At 37.6% G+C, this 24657-nt stretch overlaps 1 protein-coding gene across 1 annotated transcript in view; it reads right to left on the bottom strand.

Moving 5' to 3' along the window:
- Positions 1-24657, bottom strand: part of CYYR1 (cysteine and tyrosine rich 1) — an 85479-nt gene that overhangs the window by 5326 nt on the left and 55496 nt on the right. The window contains exon 3 of the mRNA XM_028113900.2: positions 6524-6681. Within this exon, the coding sequence (XP_027969701.1) occupies positions 6524-6681 (158 nt within the window). The remainder of the gene's footprint in view (positions 1-6523; positions 6682-24657) is intronic.

Below are 24657 nucleotides of genomic sequence, written 5' to 3'. Positions count from 1 at the left end.
CTGAGAGTGAGAAAAGTAAGGTTTGGGTTTTGTTTTTGTTGTTGTTGTTGTTTTAGCTTTGAGAAGAGAGAAGAATGCATGAGATAGTAGTTCAGAGAGAAGAAGTAGACATTTACTGCACCTATTAAAGTCAGATTTTCCCCTGAGAGGGCAGCTTCCTCTGCAGCAGTACTAAATCAGAGGTATTCTTTCCCCTGACATCCTACATCCTATAAGGCCAGAAGGTGCCCTGGGTGTTTTCTGGGATTCCCACAGCCATTTTTCAAACTATGGTCTATATTCTCTCCTTAAAAACCTGATCTCTTTTGTAGCACACACCATGATATTATACTACTTTCTACTCCTCCTTGTTAATATCTGTGGTGTGCTCTGCCCTAGACTTTCATTCATTGAAGATTTAACATCAGGCCCATTATCTTTCTCTCCAACATAACTTCTATTAGTATTCTTGATGATTTCAACATTCATATGTTGAAGTAAATTTCTAGCCCCAAGACGGAGCTTGCTCCTGCCCAGGGTGCCACAGTAGCAAACCAAAACTTAGATAGCTTTCATATCCCTGTGAAGTTCCACTTGACGGGAAACTTAGTATATCCAGTCAGCTAATCCCCAAACATCAAGCCAACTCTGAGTTCTGTACTTACTTCCTGTTCCTTCTCACCCCAAACAAGGTTAACTATGTGGCCCAAGCCAATCAGATATTTTCTGTTTTTCTCTTCTTTGTTTTTTAATTCTTTATCCTGTAAAAGCTCCCTGCCTTCCACCTATTTTGCAGTTCTGTACAAAGACAATCCACTTCATGAAGTATTAAACAGTTTATTTGTATCACCTAAATTGTTTTCTTTAATCATTTTTTAAATATCTGGACTTTTTTGTGTTAAAAATCTTTTTCTCACCCTTGTTGTACCTATGTAAATCTGACCACTACTCTTTATCTTTCTAGAATACGCATTCCAATGTATCTTGAATCTCACCTAGATTTCCAATTTTACTGATGACATTTGAAAAAGTTAACTTAAACTGATGTCACCTCTTTCCTGTCTTCATGTCTTTCTTTATTCAGCTTAGATTTATGGTCCATCACTAAAATTATTTCTGTGCATTTATCATCAACTTTCTTATCTCCTTTTCTCCCTGTTTCCTGACGAAACTCCATTCTTGATTAAATTCAACGTTTTGGCTCTCCCAGACTTGTATCTAGGAGCTTCATGTGGCTATAGAAAAATGCACAATCATACTGACTGATCTCATTTTCAATGAAAGACTATATTCTTAAGTGTGGAGACTCTTGGCATTGCTTGGAAATTATGCATTCCTGTAGGTATTTCACCATCCCTCCATTCTCTGAGATTCCTTATCTACAAGCATCTCCTTAACCCACTTTCAGGAGAAGACTTGCTTCTAATTTCAATAAGAATATAGGCACAATCAGGAGAGAATATCCTCATATCACCAAATCCTTTGATGAGTACATGAAAGTCTTCACATGTTCAGTACATATACTAATAAGGCAGCCCTCATTTGTGAATTCAATGATGCAAATAGAGTTTTTATTTCTTTTTTAAAAAATTATTTATCTTAGAGAGAGAGAGAGAAAGAAAGAAATGATGCACACGTGCATGAGTGGGGGGAGGGGCAGAGAGAATCTTCAACCAGACCCCCCGGGTGAGCATGGAGCACTATTTGGGGCTTGGCCCCATGATCCATGAGACCATGACCAGAGCCAAAACCAAGAGTTGGATGCTCAACTGACTGAGCCACCCAGGTGCCTCTAGAGTTTTGATTTCTTAATGAAATATTTCCAAAAGATTTTAAAGACTACAAGTCAGTTATTTTATAGAATGTTCCTTAACCTAGGTTTGTCAGATCTTTCCTCATGTTTAGATTCAGACTGTGAACTTTCAGCCAGAATCTTTCACATGGGAAGTTGTATCATCCTCACAGTAATTAACACCCAAAGGTGCAAGATGTCCATCTGTCCTTTTTTGGTGATGTTAATCTTTACTACCTGGTCAAGGTGTTGTCTGGTTTCTCCACTATGTGGTTACCATTTTTCTCTTTATAACTAGAAACAAATCTGGGGGTAAGACACTTTAAGACCATGCAAATGTCTTGCCCCACTGCAAACTCTCCCCCCAAATTTAACGCCCATTAATGACTCTTGTCGCAAACTTTTCTTATGATGGTTTTAAAATGATGATTTTTTCTAATTCCACAACTCTTTTCAATATGTATCCTTTGTCATTTTTCTGTTCCCAAGAACCTCCCCTCCTTCTCCATGGTTTACCTAAATCTATCTATCTATCTATCTATCTATCTATCTATCTATCTATCTATCTATCATCTATCTATTATCTATCATCTATCAATCTATCTATCTATCTATCTATCATCTATCAATCACCAGGAGACTCAATAATGGACTTCAGATCACAAATTTCTTGATAGCATTGAAATCTCTTGTTTTCCTTTGGTTGTCATTTGATTTTTACATTTTTGCCAAGCTTTCTGTTATAGTCTTTCTGTATTGTTTTTCTTTCAAGTGTGTATCATCCAAATCTATTTTTTTAAAGGTTTAACATGATCACTTTCCTTTGTTTACAGTGAAATTCTGGAAAGTATTGGAAGTATAAGACTTGACAAATAATTTTTATTTTCACACTAGCGGTTTTTAAAATAATTGTATTTGAACAAGACACTGTTCATTCTACCCAACATAACAGGAATAAAGAACTATTTTGGAAGGTCACTGTCCAACAAATGATCAGGTGTAGCAGATCACATTTTCTCAGTCATCTCCTCCCCAGGGCACAGCAATAATCTCCACTGTGGGTATCCCCACTGAGCACTTTCACCAAGGAATATTACCTTGGCTAAATGATTTTCTACTCATGTTATGTGGCTGAAGGACTACTATACAATAAATTGAGTTGTTATTTATCACAAAGTTAATTAATTATTGTGGATAAAAATATTTTATATTTCCAAGGATGAAAGATTTTGAAAAACATTCAATACTACTCTGTGTTTTTTCCTGTCTTTTAAGTAAAAGCTTAATTAGTGACTTTGAGAAGGAAATGCGAAGTAATCAAGCACATTATGCTTTCTGAAGGTCTAGCTTTTTTGTGGTAAAAATGCTTCCACCATAAGGTTTATTATGTTTCTCGCATTATTCAGTTCCCAGAACAATGTATTTACTGAAAATGTAACATGCTGCTGTGATTTGCCAGTATAAATGATGCCACTCTAAAGTTTTAAAAACATGTTTCCATGCATGAAATAGAAACCTCAAACCCAAGAAAACATAAGCCCTCACATTAAAATATTTTGTATCTTCTCTTCTAATTTTATAAAAAACATTTTTTAATGTTTTAAAATGTTTAATGTTCAATTTTAACTAAACGTTTTTTGATTGAGCAAAAATGTATCTGGAATGTTATCTACAGAGGGCTTCTCCTTGCCTTCTCTCCAATTAATGTCTCTGTCTGACTCTCCTCTGTTTTCTTGAGTTATGGGTTGACCAGGTAAAAATGGAGAGATGTGAAGAATAAAAAATAATTCCCCCTATTTTTTCTTATACCCTAGTTCTAACATCATTACACTAATCCCAAGAATATTTTTAGTAAGTTGGAAAGATTCAAAATTGTGAATTGCTTTTGTAGCAAGTAAAAGTTACATATTCCAGGGTGGAATTTAAGATAAATTCCTTGAGTTTTGATATATAACTAAATCAGATCTTGTCATGAGTTGTGTTCCTCACTTGTTCACATGTGTCTCCTGAGTGCCCATTATGTGCCAGTCCTGGTATTATAATTGAGATTGGGTGGTGAACAGATCATGATTCCTGCCTTGTGGAACTAGGAGGAGGGGATGGACAATGAACAATAAATATAACAATTGGAAAAACTATATGGTATCTTAGAAGATTAAAAGCACTCTGGAAAAAAATAGAGTAGACTAAGGAAGACACAATGGGGAGGGGTAAAATACAATCTTTTTTTTAAATTTTTTTTTAAATTTTATTTTATTATGTTATGTTAATCACCATACATTACATCATTAGTTTTTGATGTAGTGTTCCATGATTCATTGTTTGCGTATAACACCCAGTGCTCCATGCAATACATGCCCTCTTTAATACTCGTCACCAGGCTAACCCATCCCCCCACCCCTCTCCCCTTTAGAACCCTCAGTTTGTTTCTCAGAGTCCATAGTTTCATGGTTCGTCTCCCCCTCTGATTCCCCCCCTTCATTTTTCCCTTCCTACTCTCTTCTTTTTTTTTTTTTTAACATATAATGTATTATTTGTTTCAGAGGTACAGGTCTGTGATTCAACAGTCTTACACAATTCACAGTGCTCACCATAGCCCATACCCTCCCCAATGTCTATCACCCAGCCACCCCATCCCTCTCACCCCCCCCAACTCCAGCAACCCTCAGTTTGTTTCCTGAGATTAAGAATTCCTCATATCAGCGAGATCAGATGATACATGTCTTTCTCTGATTGACTTATTTAGCTCAACATAATACCCTCTAGTTCCATCCATGTCGTTGCAAATGGCAAGATTTTGGGTTTTTTTGATGGCTGGGATATAATACAATCTTAAATAGAACAGAGCAGGCCTCATTCAGGAGGTGATCTTTGATCAAAAAGTTGAATTAAGTGAGGGAGTCCACGTTCTAGGCAGAGCCTTAAGATGGGAGTGTGTCCTGTTGTGTTCACAGAGCACATGGAGTGTGTTTCTCTGTTCATAAAAGTATGTGACTGGAGGCAGAGTGGCAAGAGGGAGTAGAGAAGAAAATGAAGCGAGAGAAATAAAAAGAGGAGCCAAAGCATGCATTGCCTTGCAAGCCCTGATTAGGAATTTGCTTTTTACTCTGGATAAAATGAGGAACCACTGGCTTTTTCCTTCTCTGGAGAAAATGGAGAGCCATTGGAAGATTTTGAACAGAAGAATGATATAATTTGACATCTACTTTAAAAGGCTCAATCTGGCTACTGGGTTTAGAATAGACTCCTGAGGGCCAAAGGTAGCTCCTGCAAGAGCAGTTAGGATGTTATCACAGCAAAGCAGGTGAGAGCTGAGGGTGGCTCCCACCAGGGAAAGAGCAATGGGGACTGTGAGTAGTCAGGTACCGTATATACTTTGAAGATGGGACTGGAACTTTTCCTAGTATGTTGCATGTAGGTTTGACAGAGGTGAGGAGTCAAGGATGACTCCAAGGTTTTGACCTGAGCTACTGGAAGTCCAGAGATGCCATCAGTTGAGAAGATAGAGGCTATGAATGGAGGTTTGGGGGGATGATCAGAAGTATAGCATTGAACATGTTCAACTTGAGATAGCTATAAGACATCCAATCTGAGATGTCCAGTAGGCAGTGGGACAAATGCATCTGAAATTCAGGAAGGAGGTTTGGAATGGAAATTTATAATTTTGGGAGGCATTAGCATGTAAATAGTACTTAATACCATGAGGCCAAATGATATAACCAAAGAAGTAAGTGTAGATACAGTCTAGAAAAAGACACAAGTCTGATCCTCGAGACACTCCAACATGAAGATATTGGAGAAGAGGAAGAACTGACAAAAGAGGAACACTACACCAAAACAAAACAAATGATGTAATATATGGTGATTAACATAACAATAAAAAATTAAAAAAAAAGAGGAACAGGAGAAATGATCATTCTCACATTCATTTGAAATTTGCTCCCTTAAATTGAAGATGATAGGGAAAAAGTTAAGAGAGGAAAGGTCATTAGAGAATTGAAACATGGGGCAGATTGCATGTAAAAGGGACACTCTTCTCTAAAGGGGCTGAGGAAGGACATGACTGTGAATAGGAAATTATCTTTCTAAGAATGTGTTAGATTCAAAACTTGACTCCTTTTTATATGTCAAATGGTACATATACAGACTGACTTAGAAAGCACCACTGAGCAATTACCTAATGCAAATTGCAGTATTTTGTTTATGGAGTCATATGTATTCAATATATTTATATGTAGAACTTCTAGCAGATTCTCAACAAATAACGTGTCGAACTCTTAATGTATCACTTTTGTCCTTTGTTGAGAATGTTCATATTATGTTATAACTGTTTTCTTTGCGTACAGAGGACACATAAAAACTTTATTCAATCCTTTTTCTTACATACATACCTATTAAATCAGATGCCAGTTTGTTAAGACATGTCACTTATACTTTATAATTCTCAGAACTTTGGCAGGTAGACACAGTGGGTGTGAACTGTCTATTTCTCTTAACTCTGGCTGGTTGGGAATTGTAGTCAATAAGACAAGCATTAAAAATGTGAATACCTTCAAATATGAGCTAGATTTTATTACTTGGATCTAAGTAATCTCCATGGAAAGCTAGAGTTCAGTCTACATTAATTTAGAAATGCCCTACATTCTTGGAGATCATTGCATTGAAAGTCTTCAATGTTTCCTCTCTCCAAGGAGTAGAGCATAACTAACAAATCTGACTCTTCCTTCAGAAGGAGAGAGCGCCTGTGCTTACCAGGATAGGAGGAGATGGCATTGATGTGGGTGGTCCTGATGACGCCCACCCGGGTCCCGCGGTTGTTTTTCATACACATGCAGATACATATGGCAATTCCAGCTATGACCCCCATGATGAATACAATTCCAAACACTATGCCAGCAATTGCTGTACCCCTAAAAAAGGAAAACAAAAGTACATTTATTGAAAAAGCTCATAAGCCTTTCAAATACACATCCGTGACTATATGACAAATGCCCTTTGGCGAATCTCCTTAAGGATAATGTTAAAAAAAAAAAGATAATTCCCTGAATCAGTCAAGTAAATCGTTTTGTGTATTTCAATAGATAAGAAAAAGTTATAAGCTCTCAGGGAATCCTCTTCCAGTACAGTAAACCTATCATTCAGATTCTGATCTTAGAAATCCATGTATTTATACAAAACACAATTATTCAGATAAGCTTTCTAAAATAATAATTAAAAAAACCATTCTGCTGTTAACTTGAACAGCAAAGAATTTATTGTCTGTAAGTACACATTAACTGAAAACAACTTGATAAATGTCAAAATAGTAAATAAAATTTAACATTTATCTTTCTTAAAACCCTTCACAAAGTAGAACTGGAATTTTTTTTTTCTTAACAGAACAGAGAAAAACCAAATGTTTTTTAAGAAATTATTCAGAAAACAGTTATGACAAATGGTATTCTCATTAAATTCAGGAGCAATGCAAGCAAAACCTCTATTCTGTTAATGTTATGTTTTTCTCCAGAACGTTTTATCTCTCACAACAAAATCATAGAAAGAAAAAATACCGCATGCAAGAGTCAACATTATCATTATATGTAGATAATATGATTTGTAGGAGTCTACATTTGTTCACATTTTGGAAAGTAATGGAGAAATCTTTGTGAAAAGATGTAGATTTTCAACCAGCAGTATCATTTCTAGCAGTGCTTTCTGAGGAAAGACAGCACATGTGGGCACAAATAATGTAATAAGAATGTTTGCCAATATATTGTTGCTGATAGCAAGATATCAGAAACACCCTAATATCCAAATGACAAAAAAGAAAAAAAGTAATGATACATCAGAGAATGAATCTTATACAGTGATTGAAAAGGGTGAAGAGGTCCATGTCCTTAAAAGGATCCTCCCTTAAAAGGATCCTCCAATTTCACGTATGAGCCAGCGTGACACTTTGCTGGAGCCTAGGGTTTTACCTATAAGGGTATGAATTTCCATAAGATCTGGTGCTTTTAGCTCAGAGACTGAGTCTCACTCTGCTATGACAGTGGGGCCATTCAGAAGAAGTCTTCAGTAACAACATTTTTGTGGTTTAAAAGCATGATTTCTAGGGATGCCTGGGTGGCTCAGTTGTTAAGCGTCTGCCTTTGGCTCAGGTCATGATCGCAGGGTCCTGGGATCGAGCCCTGCATCCGGCTCCCTGCTCGGCAGGAAGCCTGCTTCTCCCTCTCCCACTCCCCCCACTTGTGTTCCCTCTCTCACTGTATCTCTCTCTGCCAAATAAATAAATAAAATCTTTAAAAAAAATAAAAGCATGATTTCTAAAGCCAGACTGCCTAGGTTCCAACTGTTCTTTGGACAAGTTGCTGAACACCTCCCACCCCCCTAATTTTCTTATTAATTAAATGAAGGTCAGCTTGATGCTTACCTGACTCTCCTCTCAAATTTCATATCATGAAGTATCTGTACCCCTGGACTCATTTGTCAGATAAATAATTTCTTATTTTTGTGCCATATACATATCTATCCGACACTTTTCTAAGACAGATCTGTAATTCTCATTCCAAACCCTTGGGGCCAGATCTATCTCATAAATCAGAAACATGTAACATATGACCTCACTGATATGAGGAATTATTAATCTCAGGAAACAAACTGAGGATTGCTGGAGTGGTGGGGGATGGGAGGGATGGGGTGGCTGGGTGATAGACATTGGGGAGGGTATGTGCTATGGTGAGCGCTGTGAACTTTGCAAGACTGTTGAATCACAGACCTGTACCTCTGAAACAAGTAATACATTATATGTTAAAAAAAAAAGAAGAAGATAACAAGAAGGGAAGAATGAAGGAGGGGAAATCGGAGGGGGAGACAAACCATGAAAGACTATGGACTCTGAGAAACAAACTGGGGGTTCTAGAGGGGAGGGGGGTGGGGGGATGGGTTAGCCTGGTGAGGGGTATTAAAGAGGGCACGTACTGCATGGAGCACCGGGTGTTATATGCAAACAATGAATCATGGAACACTACATCAAAAACAAATGATGTAATGTATGGTGATTAACATAACATAATTAAAAAAAAGAGAGATATATCAAAGGAGATAACTTGAAATAAGTAAACAAAAAGTAATCTGGAACCCTTTTTATTGTAATTTTGAAGTCCAAATAAGATTGATTTGGAGGGCTTAATTTATGTTCCAGAAATAATCAATGGCCCAATTATTCAGGCATAGAGTTTCCAAAGTAAGTGTTATGGAAGCTGTTAAGATTTCAAATTGGGACATATTTATATTCATTAATTCATTTTTTAAATAGAGGAAAGTAGAAAATTAGTCACATTTTGTTTTCCTGTTGGCAGCTCCAGCAAAAGTGCCTGCCTGTGAGGTCAGTAATTAGGTTGCAACTAATGTGTTAAATGAGGTTTCTGATTAAATCATGATTTTGGTGTCCTTGATCTTTTGATACCCATTAGCAACTGTAAATTAGTTATTAAAGACATGGCAAGTATAACATTTATGGAATTATTTACTCCATTATCAATTAAAAGAAACAATAAACAGTAACCTTCTGGCATATAAATAATTCGGTTTTGTCAACTGTCGGAAAGAGAGAATCTATTAACTTGAGAAATTTGGCATCATAAACATCTTGAAAAAATGTAGGGAATGTATTTTTCTCTGAAAGAATGGACTGCAGAGCATATATATTTTCCTTTTTAAACTTTTTTTTTTGAAATATGTACAGGTTCACAGACAGTTATAAAAGAAGTACAGAGAGGGCCTGTGTACCCTCCACCCAGCACTCCCCAGTGGTTACATCTCAGGTGACTAGAGTACAACGTTAAAATCAGGAAATTGACATTAGTGTAAAGTGTGTGTATTGTTCTGTGTCATTTGAACACATGCAGAGATCATGGAATCACTATGGCAAGCAAGGTACAAAACTACTCCATCATCAGAAAGATTTCCCTTGTGCTACTCCTTTACGGTCACACGCACCACCCTCCTCCCCACCATTAATAACTGCTCAAATCACTACTCTGTTCTCCACTTTTGTAATTTTGTCATTTTAAGAGTGTCATTCAATTGGAATCATGTAGTATGTGACCTTTCGAGGTGGACTTTTTTTTTACTCAGCACAATGCCCTTGGAATCTCTCCTAGCTTTTGTGCATACTAATACATTCTTTTTTTATTATTAAATAATATTTCATGATATGGAGATAGCATATTTTGTTAACCCATGACCTATTTGCAGGACATTTTGGTTATTTCCAGTTTTGGCTTTTGCAGATTAAGCTGCCATGAACAATCATATTCAGGTTTTGTGTGAACATATGTATTCATTTCTCTGGGATAAATGCCCCAAAGTGGGATTGCTGGGTTATTTGATAAGAATATGTTCAATTTTTAAAAATACTGCCAAAGTATTTTCCAGAATGGTTGTACTATTTTATATTCCCACCAGTAGAGTATGAGACATCCAGTTTCTCTCCATCCTTGCCAGCATTTGGTGTTGTCATTATTTTTAATTTTAGCTATTTCAACGGGTGTGTAGTGATATCTCATTGTGATCTTAACATACATTTCCCTCATGACCAGGGAGGGTGAACATCTTTTCATGGACTTAGTTGCCATTTATGTATCTTCTTCAGTGAAATGTCCCTTCATGCCTTTTATTCATGTTCTAATTGGATTGTTTGTGTTTTTACTATTGAATTTTTGAGAGTTCTTTATAAACTCGAGATACAAGTCCTTTATGAGATACATTGTTTGCAAACATTTTCTCAGTCTGTAGTTTGTCTTTTCATCCTCTTAACGGAATCTTTTGCAGAGAAAAATGTTTTTAAATTTTAATAAAGTCCAATTTTTCGATTTTTTCTACTATGGACTGTGCTTTTGGTGTCATGCCTACAAATTCTTCACCAAGCCTTAAGTTCTGAAGACTTCTTCTCCTATGTTTCCTTCTAAAAGATTTATTAGTTTTATGTTTGATATTTAAACCTATGATCCACTTTGGTTTAATTTTGGGATAAGGTGCCAGGTTGAGTTTGAGGTTGAGTTTTTTGCCTATGGATATCCAACTGCTCCAGTACTATTTATTGAAAACACTATCCTTCCTCGACTGCATTGCTTTTGCACTTTCGTAAAAAATTAGTTGGTTATGCTTATTTGGGAGTATTTTGGGGTTTTGTATATTCTCCTGTTGTTGAAGAAGGTATCTGAGAAATGTTGATTAGATTCAGTTGGTTGTTCAGTTCTTCTGTATCCTTGTTGATTTTCTGTCCAGTTGTTCCCTAATTGATGTGGGAGGGATGTTGGAGTCTCCAACTATAATGGAAGATTTGTCTATTTCTCCTTTCATTCCCATCAGTTTTGCTCCACATGTCTTATAGTTCTTCTGTTCTGTGTGGGCTCCCCACTCGACCTTTGCTGGTAGATGTAGTGTGGGGCTGTATTTTTTTTCCCTTCAGTGTTTGGCCGTAGTCAAATTGTTACTGTCTAAAAGTTTTCTGTCTTGCTAGGCTGCCTCTTCCTGGGTGCTGCCGCTAGAGAGATTAGGCTGCTGTTGGGGCTTTTATTGTAAGTGCCCATTGGTGTTTCTAGGGTGCCAGTTACCTCCAAGTCTGTGATAAATGAGGCAAAAAGAAAACCCAGGGAACTCACTCTTGTGTCCTTCGGGCCATGAGATCCTAGCTGATCAATCCTCTTCACCTTTTAGACTTTTCTGGTTTGTTTTATATATAACGTCTAGGGTTCTAAAGTTGCACTTAGAGGGAAGAATAGGAAAAAGTATGTCTACTCTGATAATGTATTTTTGAAAAATAAAATACTGTGGAAAAGGTATTGTTTAAAGTTGTGAAGTGATTTTTTTTAAAGATTTATTTATTTTAGAGAGAGAGAGAGAGAATGTGGTAGGGGGGCAGAGGGAGAGGGAGAATCTCAAGCCGACTCCCTGCTGAGTGCAGAGCCCAATACAGGGCTTGACCTCAGGACCCTGAGATCATGACCTAAGCCAAAATCAAGAGTCAGATACTTAACTGACTGAGCCACCTAGACACTCTGTGAAGTGATTTTTTTAAAGTAAAATATAGAAACACCTTTTTAGGAGAGATGAAAACTGTGATAAATATCTTTATAAAGACACAGCTGTTAATATTACTTAGGTTTCAGGGCAAAAGTAATATGTCATTCACATACACAGATATATGATTCCAAATCTATTCCTATTCATATTGAAGGTGCTCAAGAAATCTTTAATAAATCAATGAATTAAGCTCTCTCACTCACATTTATTAAACTATTAAGGAAGTATCACCCACAAAATTCTTTCTCTGTAATGAAAGTATTTATTTGTTTCATTGAAATATAGTTGACATACAATGTGACAATAGGTTCAGGTGGAAAACATAGTGATTAGACCGCTCTACAGTTATGCTATGCTCACAGGTGTGGATACCACCTGTCACCATACAGTACCACTGACTGTATTGCCTATGCTGTACCTTTTGTCCCCGTGACATATTCATTTCATAACCAGAAGCCTGTACCTCCCACTCCCCTACACCCATTTTGCCCATCCCTCATCTCCCTCCTCTCTGGCAACCACCAATTTGTTTTTTATATTTATGGGTCTGTTTCTGCTTTTCTTGCCTGTTCATTTGTTTCGTTTTTTATATTCCACATATGAGTGAAATCATATGGTATTTATCTTTCTCTGCCGGACTTATTTCACTTAGCGTTATACACTCTAGGCCCATCCATGTTGTTGCAAATGACAAGATCTTATCCTTTCTTGTGGCTGAGTAATATTCCATCGTATGTATATACATATATAAACACATAATATACATAAATATGTAATATACAATTCATATATAATATACATAAATACAAAAAATATATATTTCAAGGAATCTTCATACTCTTTTCCACAATGACGGCATTAAGAGTGCACAAGGGTTCCTTTGGCTCTACATTCTCACAAACACTTATTTCTTCTCTCTTTTTTTAAAGATTTTATTTATTATTTGAGAGAGACAGCATGAGCTCTATTTCAAAAAATATTTAATCTCAAGGTTGGAGAGAATCATAAATTATGCAATATCAAACACCTTTTAGTATCTCTTCTAACTTAGATCTGATATTGGAAATTCAAGAAAGACAAAAGCTGAGGAAGACACAGACATGCATGTAATTATAATGCATGGCATTAAGTGCAAACGGGGAAGCATAGACCAGGTTCTATGAGAGCAGAGGACAGTGTCTAATCCAAATGTGATAGTGTGTGTGCTGGCTTGTATGAGTAGAGATTGGGTGTATGTGAGAGTATGAATGAAAGAGGGTGTGGGTATATAAGTGTGTTTGGGGGGTGGATTCCTGAGGGAGGTAAACCCCTTCTGAATTTTAAAAGAAGATCAGAAATTGGGGCAGCTGGGTGGCACAGTCGGTTGGGCATCCGACTCTTGGTTTAGGCTCAGGTTGTGATCTCAGTGTTGTGAGATCAAGTCCTATGTCAGTCTCTGCGCTCAGTTCAGAGTCTGCTTGGGACTATCTCTCTCTCTCCCTTTGCCCCTCCTTTCCATCAAATAAAGAAATCTTTAAGAAAAAATAAAGGAAGAGTAGGACTTAAAGGGAATTGAGGGTATTACAGCAGGGCACATTTAAGATCAAAAGAACAACATATAAAGGCTATAGGAATGTAATATATCGTGATATGTTTAAGGGAAAGTCAAGAGATGCTGGAATAGAAGAGAGGTGAAGCTGGAGACTGAGCTGGGGTTTAAGGGGCAGATCAGGAGGATCTTCAATGACACTCTCAAGCCTTTTTATTGGAATTAATGGAAAACAAGTGAAAAGCTGTAAGTATGAGTCAGTCTAAGAGTAACGTGGAGTGGAGTTGCTGGGTACCATGCTGTGACCAGGCAGTCCTATTACAAGATCATTGTAATTATCTGGCCAAAAGATGGTGAGAGGCTGAACCTGACCGTGGTAGTGGGGTAGGGAAGAAGGTAGAGAGGAGGGAGTTCAAGAACAACATAGAAAGTAGAGTTAGCAATACCTTAAAGTCATCAAGTTCAAACTCCAAAAGGATTATCATAATTCTGTGCCACCCACCAGTCACCCAAAGCTTTGGGACACTCCCAGGAATTAAAAGTCACTGAATCTGAAAGCAGCTTATTCTACTGTGGAACAGTGCCCTCTAAGTGTGTGATACTTCAGCGGGATTTAGTTCACCAGAACTCTTACCTCTCCCAAAGAAGAGACCTGTCATAGGGAAGAAAGGAAGGGTCTGGCCCAGAAGGTGCCATATAGAGGACAGGGGATAAACTTTCTTTACCCTTGTTGACCACTGGTCTGACTTTAACCAGGTGTGTTTTCCAAAGACGAATTATATTTATAGAGGCATATCTACTCTTTAATATTGTATTACATAAATTTTTAGCATAAGGAGCATGCATGGATAGGAGGTTTGCTTTATTTGTATAATCAATGAACTCTTAATTGTCCTTCTCTGAAACAACTGTCCTTAAACCTCTGTAAAATGTATAGTAAAAATAATAATCTTTAAGTTATTTTTAGATTGCTTCATGAAGTCTGATCTTCTGATTCAGGTCTTTGTGCAGTTAGAATCTAATTGGATCAGATGATGCCAGAGGTCCCCTCCAGCTCCCTACTACCACAGCCAATTAGCAGAAATTCCGCTTTAATAATACAGCTGCGGCAGGTCAAGCAAAGGAAAGCAAACCAGAGGTGGAAATCTCAGCCTAATGAACATTAAGAAAAGATTAGAAGAGAGTTAAATTTCAATGTGATAATTAATTATAGTCCAACAAGAACAGAATTTTATGAATATTGACTAATTGTAATCTAAACTATAATTCTTTGCACAAATCTTTCCTCCAACATCGCCTCCAATTCTGAGGTGGGAAGAGAATACCTCTTTTCATTATTTTGTCTCTCACTTATTGCCAGTATAAGCAACAATCTCAAGTCTGTGGAGATGTAATTAATCATCTAGGTAGCATTACATATGTTACATAAGTAATTATAACTGCATATACTCATATTATCTAGTCAGCTCTTAATTATTTCTACTTTGGATATAGTTTTGTCTCAAGCATCTTGACAAAAATACCTATAACCATGATGCAATAGTTAGTATGGAGGACATCTTACATGGTATTTTTTTATAAAGAGAATAAAAGATTCAAAAATCAGGTAGATTCTGTGCATTTTTTCAGAGTAGCTATTATAATATGCCTCAATGTTTCACTGCATTCTTTGAAATTCCAATAGGTCAGGGGGCTACTCACTCTTACAGCCATGCAACTTACAGGAAAGGAATTATGCCTGGTTGGAACTAGCAGAGTGTCCTCATACCATGGTTTTGTCTTTTTTCCATGTCTCAGGCAAACTTCATCCTGTCCCAACTATTAGGGCAGACTAAAGGGTGGAGGAGTGGCCTGAGAAATAACAATTCTTCTACTGGGAAGAAGAAAATTAGCCAATATAAAGTGTGTAGCCTGCCAGAACAAGGCAAACCGTATTTATTCAAGTAGCTTATATTGCCTGTGTGGACAGGCAGAATAGCAAATTACAGTGTAAGTGATTACTATAGATTGAAGATTCTTCTGACAAATTAATGCTGATTGGGCAGAAGGAAGCAGATTTAATAAGGAGCAACACAGTCACAGGGAATTAAGGGAGTAATAATCTTTAGTTCTGCGGATCCACCTAAGGCAGGTAACTGTGGGCAGCAGGTTTGCTGTAGAAACAGTAATAGCCATGTGTTCCTCTACATTTCCTAGCTTCTCCTGCATCTTGGAGGGGAGGGGGCCATGTGAACAATTCTTCCCAACAGAATATTAAAGGAAGAGATGTGTCACTTCCTGTCAAGGTTAGTTAAGATTTGGTTTTTCTTCCTCACCTTCTACTACCCCAGCCTGCCTGGGTGTCGGGAAGCAAAGGATTCTGGGATGGTGCGTTCACAATATGGAAGGAGGCTGAGTCACTGCGTCATGGCTTGAGAGAGGCACACAGGTGAGCTGCTGATGGGCTCAAGAAATAAAATGGTGTTGGGCCAAGCCACTGAGATTTCAGGTTTTATCAGTTTCTGCATAGCCTAACTATCCTGATTAATGCATTGGTGTGATTTGGAGCACAGGATATGAATTCAAAATACCAGCATTTAAATCCAGTTTTCATTACTAATGAGTTCTGTGACTTGACCTCAACGAGATTGAGTTTTGGGGGCAAGAATTTTGTTATTAGAATGAAACACTGTAAGAAGTTTCAACTCAGGAAACAAAATGTAGTCCATTGGTGGGCCCTAGAAATACCACATTCCAAGACAGATGAAACTTCCAAGGACCCAGGTGTGCTTATCAGGCTCCCAGAATTATACAGCTGAACAGGCCCCACAGGGCACCTGATTTGGTATAGAATATGAAAGCCAATCTCATTTTGTCTTGGAATGAAGGCTATAGTCCTCAACTCTGGATTCATATTAGATTTAAATCAAATCACAAAAATACTGAGGCCTGAGCCCTAACCCAAATCAATTAAATCATAGTCTCTGGGGATGAGATCCAGATAGTGTTATATTTTTAAAGTGACCCTAGTGGTGTTAATATGAGCCAAAGTGGAGAATCAATGACTTAGAGTAACAAAGAGAGCATAAAGCTGCTTACGGGCTTTCTGCCTTAGTTGAAATTGGTTCAGAAAGTAAAGGTCGGAGCCCAGAAGGAAAAAGTCAGCTGGACTCAGTTATGTGGAATGGGGAAAAAAGGTGATTTTAGCAGCAATTTCTCAACAAAAGAGAGACAGCAGTTTAAGTCAAAACATTTCCATTTATAGAGATTACATGGAAGGAATATTGTTATGAATACTATCCTTATTTTCTTTTCAGTTCTCATTTTATTTCGTCTTCTCAAATCTACCAAATGCACTTCAAGTATGAGAAGAAATCACAAAATTAATATTTAACATAGAAAATTATTTCTGATTGGTAATATACAAAATTAATAACAAAATGTTACAGAAACATAGAAACTAAACAATGCTTGCAACATTTTCTCCTCAAGTATAGTCATTAAAAGATGTTGGACCATGACAGTAGGCAGATCAGTTCTTCCCAAATGGGGAGAAAGTTTAACCCAGCAACGTAAAAACTGCCAGATTGATTCTGACCCATTGTTTATCCAATGTCCTATTCTATTTATGATCTAACCCACATTTAGCAAGGAAGATCAGTTTCCTACCAGACGTGAATGAATCTTAAGAGAAGGTGTCTTTTAATTTCCTTTAGTCATTTATAACTGTCACCCAAATTGCTCCTGTTTTTGGACTGCTAAGATTCAGTGGGATGACAAACTTGAAAATATCTGCTGGTAATGACAGGTATTGATTGGACAGTAACATATTAATTACTTGCTTTTGATACTGTGGAAAGGTTACTAAAGAATACTCACTTTAGGTACACTAAGTTGCATTGCATAAAAGCTTTCTATTTTTTCCTCTTTACTTGAAATCAAAGTCAAGAGTCTTAATGATTTTTGAGTGGTCCTTAAAATATTCACATATCTGCTCATATTTAATTTAAAAATGATGCCTTTCCCATCAATGTACCTTCATGAGGAAATCCAAATCATAAAAATTTTTAGGGAAAAACACCAATAACTGATTTCATGTAAACAGTTTGAGATTATGTCAGTCAATTCACCATTTCATGATTTCTTTATTATTATTATTTATTTATTTATTTATTTGCCAGAGAGAGGGAGAGAGACAGCACAAGCAGGGGGAGCAGCAGGCAGAGGGAGAAGCAGGCCTCCTGCTGAGCAGGGAGCCTGATGTGGGACTCGAACCCAGAACCCTGGGATCATGACCTGAGCAGACGCTTAACCGACTGAGCCACCCAGGCGTCCCCATTTCATGATTTCTAAGATTGTTTCATCAATCTTCTATCACTGAAGTCATAGAACATAAAATAAACCCTTTAACAAGAATTTGGGTTTTATTCTATAAGACAGACAAGGTCATTTTTTAAAGCAAATCAGCTAGCGGTAGTGCTATGAGAAGCGTGCCAACAGAGAAAAATAGTCATAGGGCCTTTCGGCTCCATTCCATAAATCTTGACCTCTTTTTTTCCCTTCTGCTACTAGAGGATAGTTTGCTTCTTGTATCATTCCCTAAGGGAAGTTCTAGCACCACATGAGGCTAATAAATATAATTTGTTTTTTTTTTTTACTGTTTTAAGTTCAAGTAATTAAAATGCCATGGACTCAGTGAAATGTGGCTCATGTCATCTGATCAAGCTGAGAAGGAGTCATACACACTGTTCTTCCCCTTCAAAAATAGTATTATGACAGTGTGAAACTAATAATTGCTTTTTGGGGGGATCAATCAATTTAAGATTAAGGTGCCTAAATATGTTTCAAAACATAAGAAATACACATTCTTTCTACACTGGAAGACAAGCAAAACATGGATCTTTCAGGAGACTCAGGTGTAAATATTGATTTTATGCTCTCCACTGAATTAGAAGTCTGAATTGAATCTCACACTGACTTCCCTTATTTCACTTGTGTCATATATTTTCATTTGGTTTGAAATTTCAAGCAGCTAAATTTGTCATCAGCTTTCATCTTTTACATTTGATAAGTTCTTGAAAGAGTGAGGGACACATCTCGTCATGTATTCATCACCTATGGATGAAGTACATATTCAGGTGTGTGTCTAGGAGCTGTGGACACAACAGTGACCTGGAAGGTGTCTGACTGGCTTCTCTACCAGGGAAGAAAGACAGCTAAACAACAAGATAGTAAGAAATATTAAGGAAGTGGTAATTAAAATGATATTTGAAAGGTGAGTTAGCCAAGGAAGAAAAGAAAGTACTCAGGAAGAAGAAATAACCTGTGGGAAAGCAAGAAAGAGAAAGGGCATATTTTAAGAAAGAAACGTTCAGCAGAGCAAGCACTGTATACAGTTTTGATAGCAGGAAGGCATCTGACTAGTGCAGATGAGTTTGGTGAACTAAACTGAGATGAGATCATGAAGGACTTTGAAAGCCAAGGTAAAGGGGAGACTGGAACGCAGAAGGGTCAGTGGCAGGAATAGTGTTTCAGGAAGATGTCAGAGAATAATAAATAATCACAAGAGGCCAAAATGGAGACAGGGACACCACCTGGGAGGTTGCAAAAGAAATGAAGTAAGTCACTGGCAAGTATAGTGATGGAATGATGTCCCAAAAAGATATGTCCCTGTCCCAGTTCCCAGAACCTATGAGCGTTACCTTATTTGGAAAGAGTCTTTACAGATGTAATTAAATTAAGGATCTCGAGATCAAGAGATCACCTTGGATTATCTGGATGGATTCTAAATCCAGTGACAAGTATCCTTACAGGAGACACATAGGGGAGATTTGACAGGCAGAAGAAGAGAAGGCAACGTGATCATGGAGACAGAGGTGTGAGCATGAACCCAAGGAATGTCAACAACCACAAGAAACTGGAAGAGGTTTTACAGCCTCTAGAGGAAGCATGACCCTGCTGGCACCTTGATTTTGGACTTCTGTCCCCAGAAATATGAAAATAAATTTCTGTTGTTTTAAGCAACAGTTTGGTAATTTGTTATAGCATCCACAAGTAACTAATACAACAAGGCAAGAGAAAGACACACGGGGAGGGAAAGAACACAGTGCATTTGAGACACTGCAAAAGGCCAGGAGAGCAGAATCCAAGGGCATTCATGAGTGAGAGGCCAGAAATGAGCTTGGACAGCCAAGCAAGAAGTTATATTCATGAAAAGCTGCTGGGTCTGAATGTACATGGAATGCCAAAGTATCAGTGAGTGGATCAGACTGGTGGAAGGAGAAGAATCATGGTCTTGAAGAATGGGAAGAGATGCTGGGAAGGGAGGAAAAAGGAATGAATGCAATATTTTCTTGGCAGAGGAGGGGTCTATGGCAGTGCAGGGAGGGAGGGGGAAAGGGCTGGGGATAGGGAATTTGCACCTCAGGCAAATACCGAGCCCTGTCTTAGTCAGCTCAGGCTGCTATAACAAATACCACAGACTGGGTGACTTAAACCACAGACATTTATTTCTCAACAGACCATTCTGGACACTGGGAAGTCAAAGATCAAGGTTCTGGCAGATTTGGTTTTTGGTGAGGGTTCTCCTTCTATCTTGTTCCTGTCTTACTGTATCCCCACATGGCAGGGAAAGAAAGCTCCAGGGTCTCTTCCTCTTCTTAGCAACCGACACTAATTCCATCATGGGTGCTTCACCCTCATGACCTCTTCTAAACTTAATCACCTCCCAAAGGCCCCACCTCCTAATATCCTTACATTGGAGATTAGGATGTGTGGGTTGGGGGCAGGGCACAAACATTCAGTCCACAATAGTTATGGACTTGACTATCTGTGGACCAGATGTGGGCCATGTGGAGTAGAGTCAGCGGGGAGCTGTTCTAGGTCCTAAGGAGACCACATGGGGGCAGCAGGGTTGTAATAGGGGAGGGTGCTAAGTCTGCGTGTGGAATGGATGATGGAAGGCCAGGAGGTGGTGCAGAGAGAAAGGGACAGTGGCCACCTGAATGAGATACCAGCAAGTCCACCAAACCAGCAGGGGAGAAGTTCTAAGTCCTGGAGACTGCCGTCAGAGGGGCCCAACACAGGCTTAGAAGCCAGCAAAGAATCAGGAAGTGACAGAACTTTCCTGTGCCCTTCTCTTCACTCTGCCCTCCTGAGCTTTTACACCGGTGGGGCATGCGCTGGGAGGAGGGGACCCACTGGGCAGGAAATGAGTGGGAGAAGAAATCAATTGGCTACGTTTCTCCCCCTGAACACAGTGGACCTACCAAATACTGCCTGCAGCTAGAAGATGGGGAGAAGCCCGGCCTGAAGTCTGAAATGTTCACATCTTAGATTAGACATCAACAATTTCCACAGGAGACTGCTTTGGACTCAGAAGACTTAGGGACTAAGAGTGAACAGGAAAGTCACAGATCTGCCAAATTTTCAGCCATTGCAGGGGAAAAGCTTCCTGTAAAGAGGTAATGGGATAGAGTTGAATTCTGCTTATCTACGGAACATCACGCATGTTCAATGTACCGTTTAGACGTTCAAAGAAAAGGGCAGACATTTCCTCTGAGAAATCCTGGTAATTTCCTCAGAATACAATCAATAAGGTGGCAAAGGACCATTCTGCATAGATGCTGCCCCTGTTCCCTAGTGCTAAATTTAGGCTACACCAATCATGGTGTGGTTATTAAACAGCATTTTTCTTTCATTTTGTCACATCTTAAAATTCCTAGAAAAATTTCTGTACAGAATGCATCACATACAGGTTCCATTTGTTTTCCCTGGCCCAGAGAAAGGTCTGTAACCAGATAAATACGAAAGACCCAGGACTGAGAGGTAGAATGAAAACGCTCTTCCACTCCATTCACACAGAGTCTTTTTCCTCTTGGTTCCCCACTTCCTCTTTTGGTCTCATTTCCTCATCTGTAGAGTGACAGCAATGGGTCTCAATTTCATTTTGTTCTCTTGATGGACAGATTCCCACAGTTAGACCAAATGAAAATCTGACCAGTAATGCCCACTTATCTACCTCTCTGAAGTACTGGAAGAATTAATGATGGACTGCAAAATGTACTGAAGATGAAGAGCACACCATGATAGTTGACGAGTATAATTGAAAAGTATCAATGGATAAGTATATTTTAACAAATGTGGAAAAATCATACAGCAACGGATCTTGGCTTGTTTGCCCTAGTACACCAGTGCATTATGGTAGAAAGGAATATGCATAATATTTAAGGAGAAAAATAAAAGCAATAGCAAAAGCCGACAACCCAAGACCATAAACACATTAATAGTGAAATAGTCTTCGCATCTTAAAAAAATCCAGCTAAATTTTTATTTATTTATTTATTTATTTATTAAAAGATTTTATTTATTTATTTGACAGAGAGGGAGACAGCGAGAGAGGGAACACAAGCAGGGGGAGTGAGAGAGGGAGAAGCAGGCTCCCTGCTTGGCAGGGAGCCCGATGCAGGATTCGATCCCAGGACTCTGGGATCATGACCTGAGTCAAAGGCAGCTGCTTAACTGACTGAGCCACCCAGCTAAATTTTTAAAATAAAGCACTGGTTTATACACCCAGGATATAACGTATGCCTTGAAATTTTAGAATAGTCTATACAGGAAGGCAAGGGACCAAAGACAGAGATGTTCGAAATAAAACCAAGGCAAAGAGATCAAAGATACTTTCCCCTGGATTCAAAATGCAGCATGGGCAGAATTCACTTGCTATATATAAATTTGATAACTGCTTTTTATGTTATTGGTCTTGCAAAAAGAGATGAAATGGAGATATGAATATTGCTTGCTTTGGAGGATAGTCAGGGAGCAGATGAAAACGCATAGCAAGTTTGACAGGAGTAAGTTACATTTAGAGAGCAATGAGAGAGAAGTCTGTTATTTATGAATTTGAGGATTTTAAAAGAAAGTTAAAGTCACTGTTTCCTTCCTGTACGCTAATTATTCCAGGCTGTAAACCCTCCAGCAAATAGCAAGTGGTTAAATTATTTTGGCCCTTAAAATTTCTCTTGGTCTTTGTACCTATAAGGATTAGATACTGCAGTCCTGTCTTTTCTTTGAGAGAGCTCTGATTCCTTGTATGTATAAAAGAGGTGTCTTAAGTCCATTTATAATATATTTAACTCCAAGTTTATTTTCTTTGCCATATTGTTTGTCTTTATGTTGTAATACACCAGTGAGCTGTAGCTAATGTTAAAGCTAAGACATTTAATTTAAATTCTCTAATCTTTAATACCATGTGGAACCGGTCATGCTGTGCTCCTGTAGATTCATATTTTTTATGACAATTTTTCTTTTTATTCTTTATTCACATGTGCTAGTTCTTTCCCCAAATGTTTATACTTTTCCTTATGAATATGGTCTGAGTGTATTCACTGTAGTTAAAAGTATCTATTTTATACTTGATTCTGGAGGTAAGTGGATAAGGAAAATAAAAGTAGGAGTAGGTAGATTCTAATTTCAGTAAGGTAATTTTATTACCATTAAAAAACTTGGAAATACTATAATAGTGGAGAGAATATTCAGGGACCTCATTTATTTAGGATTTTGGTGAGATAATTTCGTGTCTGCTCCTGTGTGGTGGGACATACATTCAAATATTTAAGTCCTGCCTTCCAAAACTGCTTATTTTAGTCTTAAAAAAAAAAAAAGAAAAAAGTCATTTGAGCATTTCATCAGATTGAATCAAAATTATATTTTCAGAGTATTTTGCATTACATTTTATTGATAAAAATCTAAATGTTATTAGACAAGTCCCAAATAAATACAAATTTCATAGTCTAAGAAATTCTAGATTAAAATTTTTCCTTTTAACTTCTCTTTCTAAGACACTAGAACATTCTGATATATATATCTCAAATACATCTAAATTTCTTTTTGCATTCTTGCTTTCTTCAACCTAACCATCTCATCTCATTTCTGTTCACTTTTGTGTCCTCTGTAGTAATGATGGGAATCCCGTTGCCTGGAGACCACTCCTGAAAAACATCAGTGCCATGGCCTCTTGGAGATTTAGGACATCTAATAAGCAGCTGACAGAAATCATCAGCTTGCCCCTGAGAATGTAGCATTTTTTTTAAAAGTCACAATAAAGCACTTGTCTGGATATTACTTATTTCAGGTAATTTTTACAACTAAAGCATAGGATACAAAGGAGAAAAAAAATATACCTCTGGAAAAATCTAAATTTTACAAATCCATGCAAAAAGAAGTTGGGGCAAAAAGAAACCCTGAAATGTGCACTTTTAAAAAAAAAAAATGGAAGAAACTTTCAGTTCCTCCCACATTGCTTATTTATTCTAATTTTTAAAACTATTGTAAAAGTCTCTATTTTTAGCTGTGTTTTTAGCTCTATTACTTGTCTATTAACATTCTCTTTAGCCCAAAGGAATTTTGAAGCAGCAAATTCAATAAAATGACATAAGGTCAACTGTGAAAAAAAATCAATGACAAAGGGGATAAAACACACCTACGAGAACTCCATATCGTAAAATCAGCAAAATGGAATGGCAGCCTGCAGAATGGGAGAAAATATTTGCAAATCATGTATCTGATAAGAGGTTAATATCCAAAATACATAAAGAATTCATACAGCTTAATAGCAAAAAAGCTAATAACCCAATTAAAAATGGGCAAAGGACCTGAACAGACATTTTTCCAAAGAGGATATCCAGATGGCCAGCAGGTACACGAGAAGGTGCTCAACATCATTGATCATCAGGGAAATGCAAATCAAAACCACGGTGAGATATCACTTTATGCCTGTTAGAATCGTCATCATCAACATGACAACAGAGAAATGCTGGCATGGATGTGGAGTGAAGGGAACCCTCATGCACTGCTGGTGGGAATGTAAGTTGGTGCAGCCACTACGGAAAACACTATGGAGGATCCTCAAAACACTAGAAGTAGAACTATCATATGATCCAGCAATTCCACTTCTGAGTATATACACAAAGGAAATAACTGTAATTAATGCTGTATGGTATTTTTGAAAGTTGGTAACAGAGTAGTTCCTAAAAGTTCTCATTACAAGGAAAAAATCTTTTGGTAACTATATGAAGTGATAGGTGTTAAAGAATGATGGTATTATAATAATTTTGGAACATAATAAAATAATACAGATAAATCATAATAATAAAAAAAAACCCCAAAGAACCCCATATCAACTTGGGGCATTCTTTTTTTTTAAGATTCTATTTTTCATTTTTTTTTTTTTTTTTTTTTTAGGGAGTGAGAGAGACAGTCGGGGAGAAGCTGAGGAAGAGGGAGAGAATCTCAAGCAGATACCCTGCTGACCGTG

This window comes from Eumetopias jubatus, unplaced genomic scaffold, assembly GCF_037043125.1.
Source record: "Eumetopias jubatus isolate StellerSeaLion01/CBP00866 unplaced genomic scaffold, mEumJub1_p1.0 scaffold_1, whole genome shotgun sequence".
Taxonomy (NCBI): domain Eukaryota; kingdom Metazoa; phylum Chordata; class Mammalia; order Carnivora; family Otariidae; genus Eumetopias; species Eumetopias jubatus.
The sequence above is the reverse complement of the archived record's forward strand: the minus strand, read 5'-3'. Positions and strand labels throughout refer to the sequence as shown.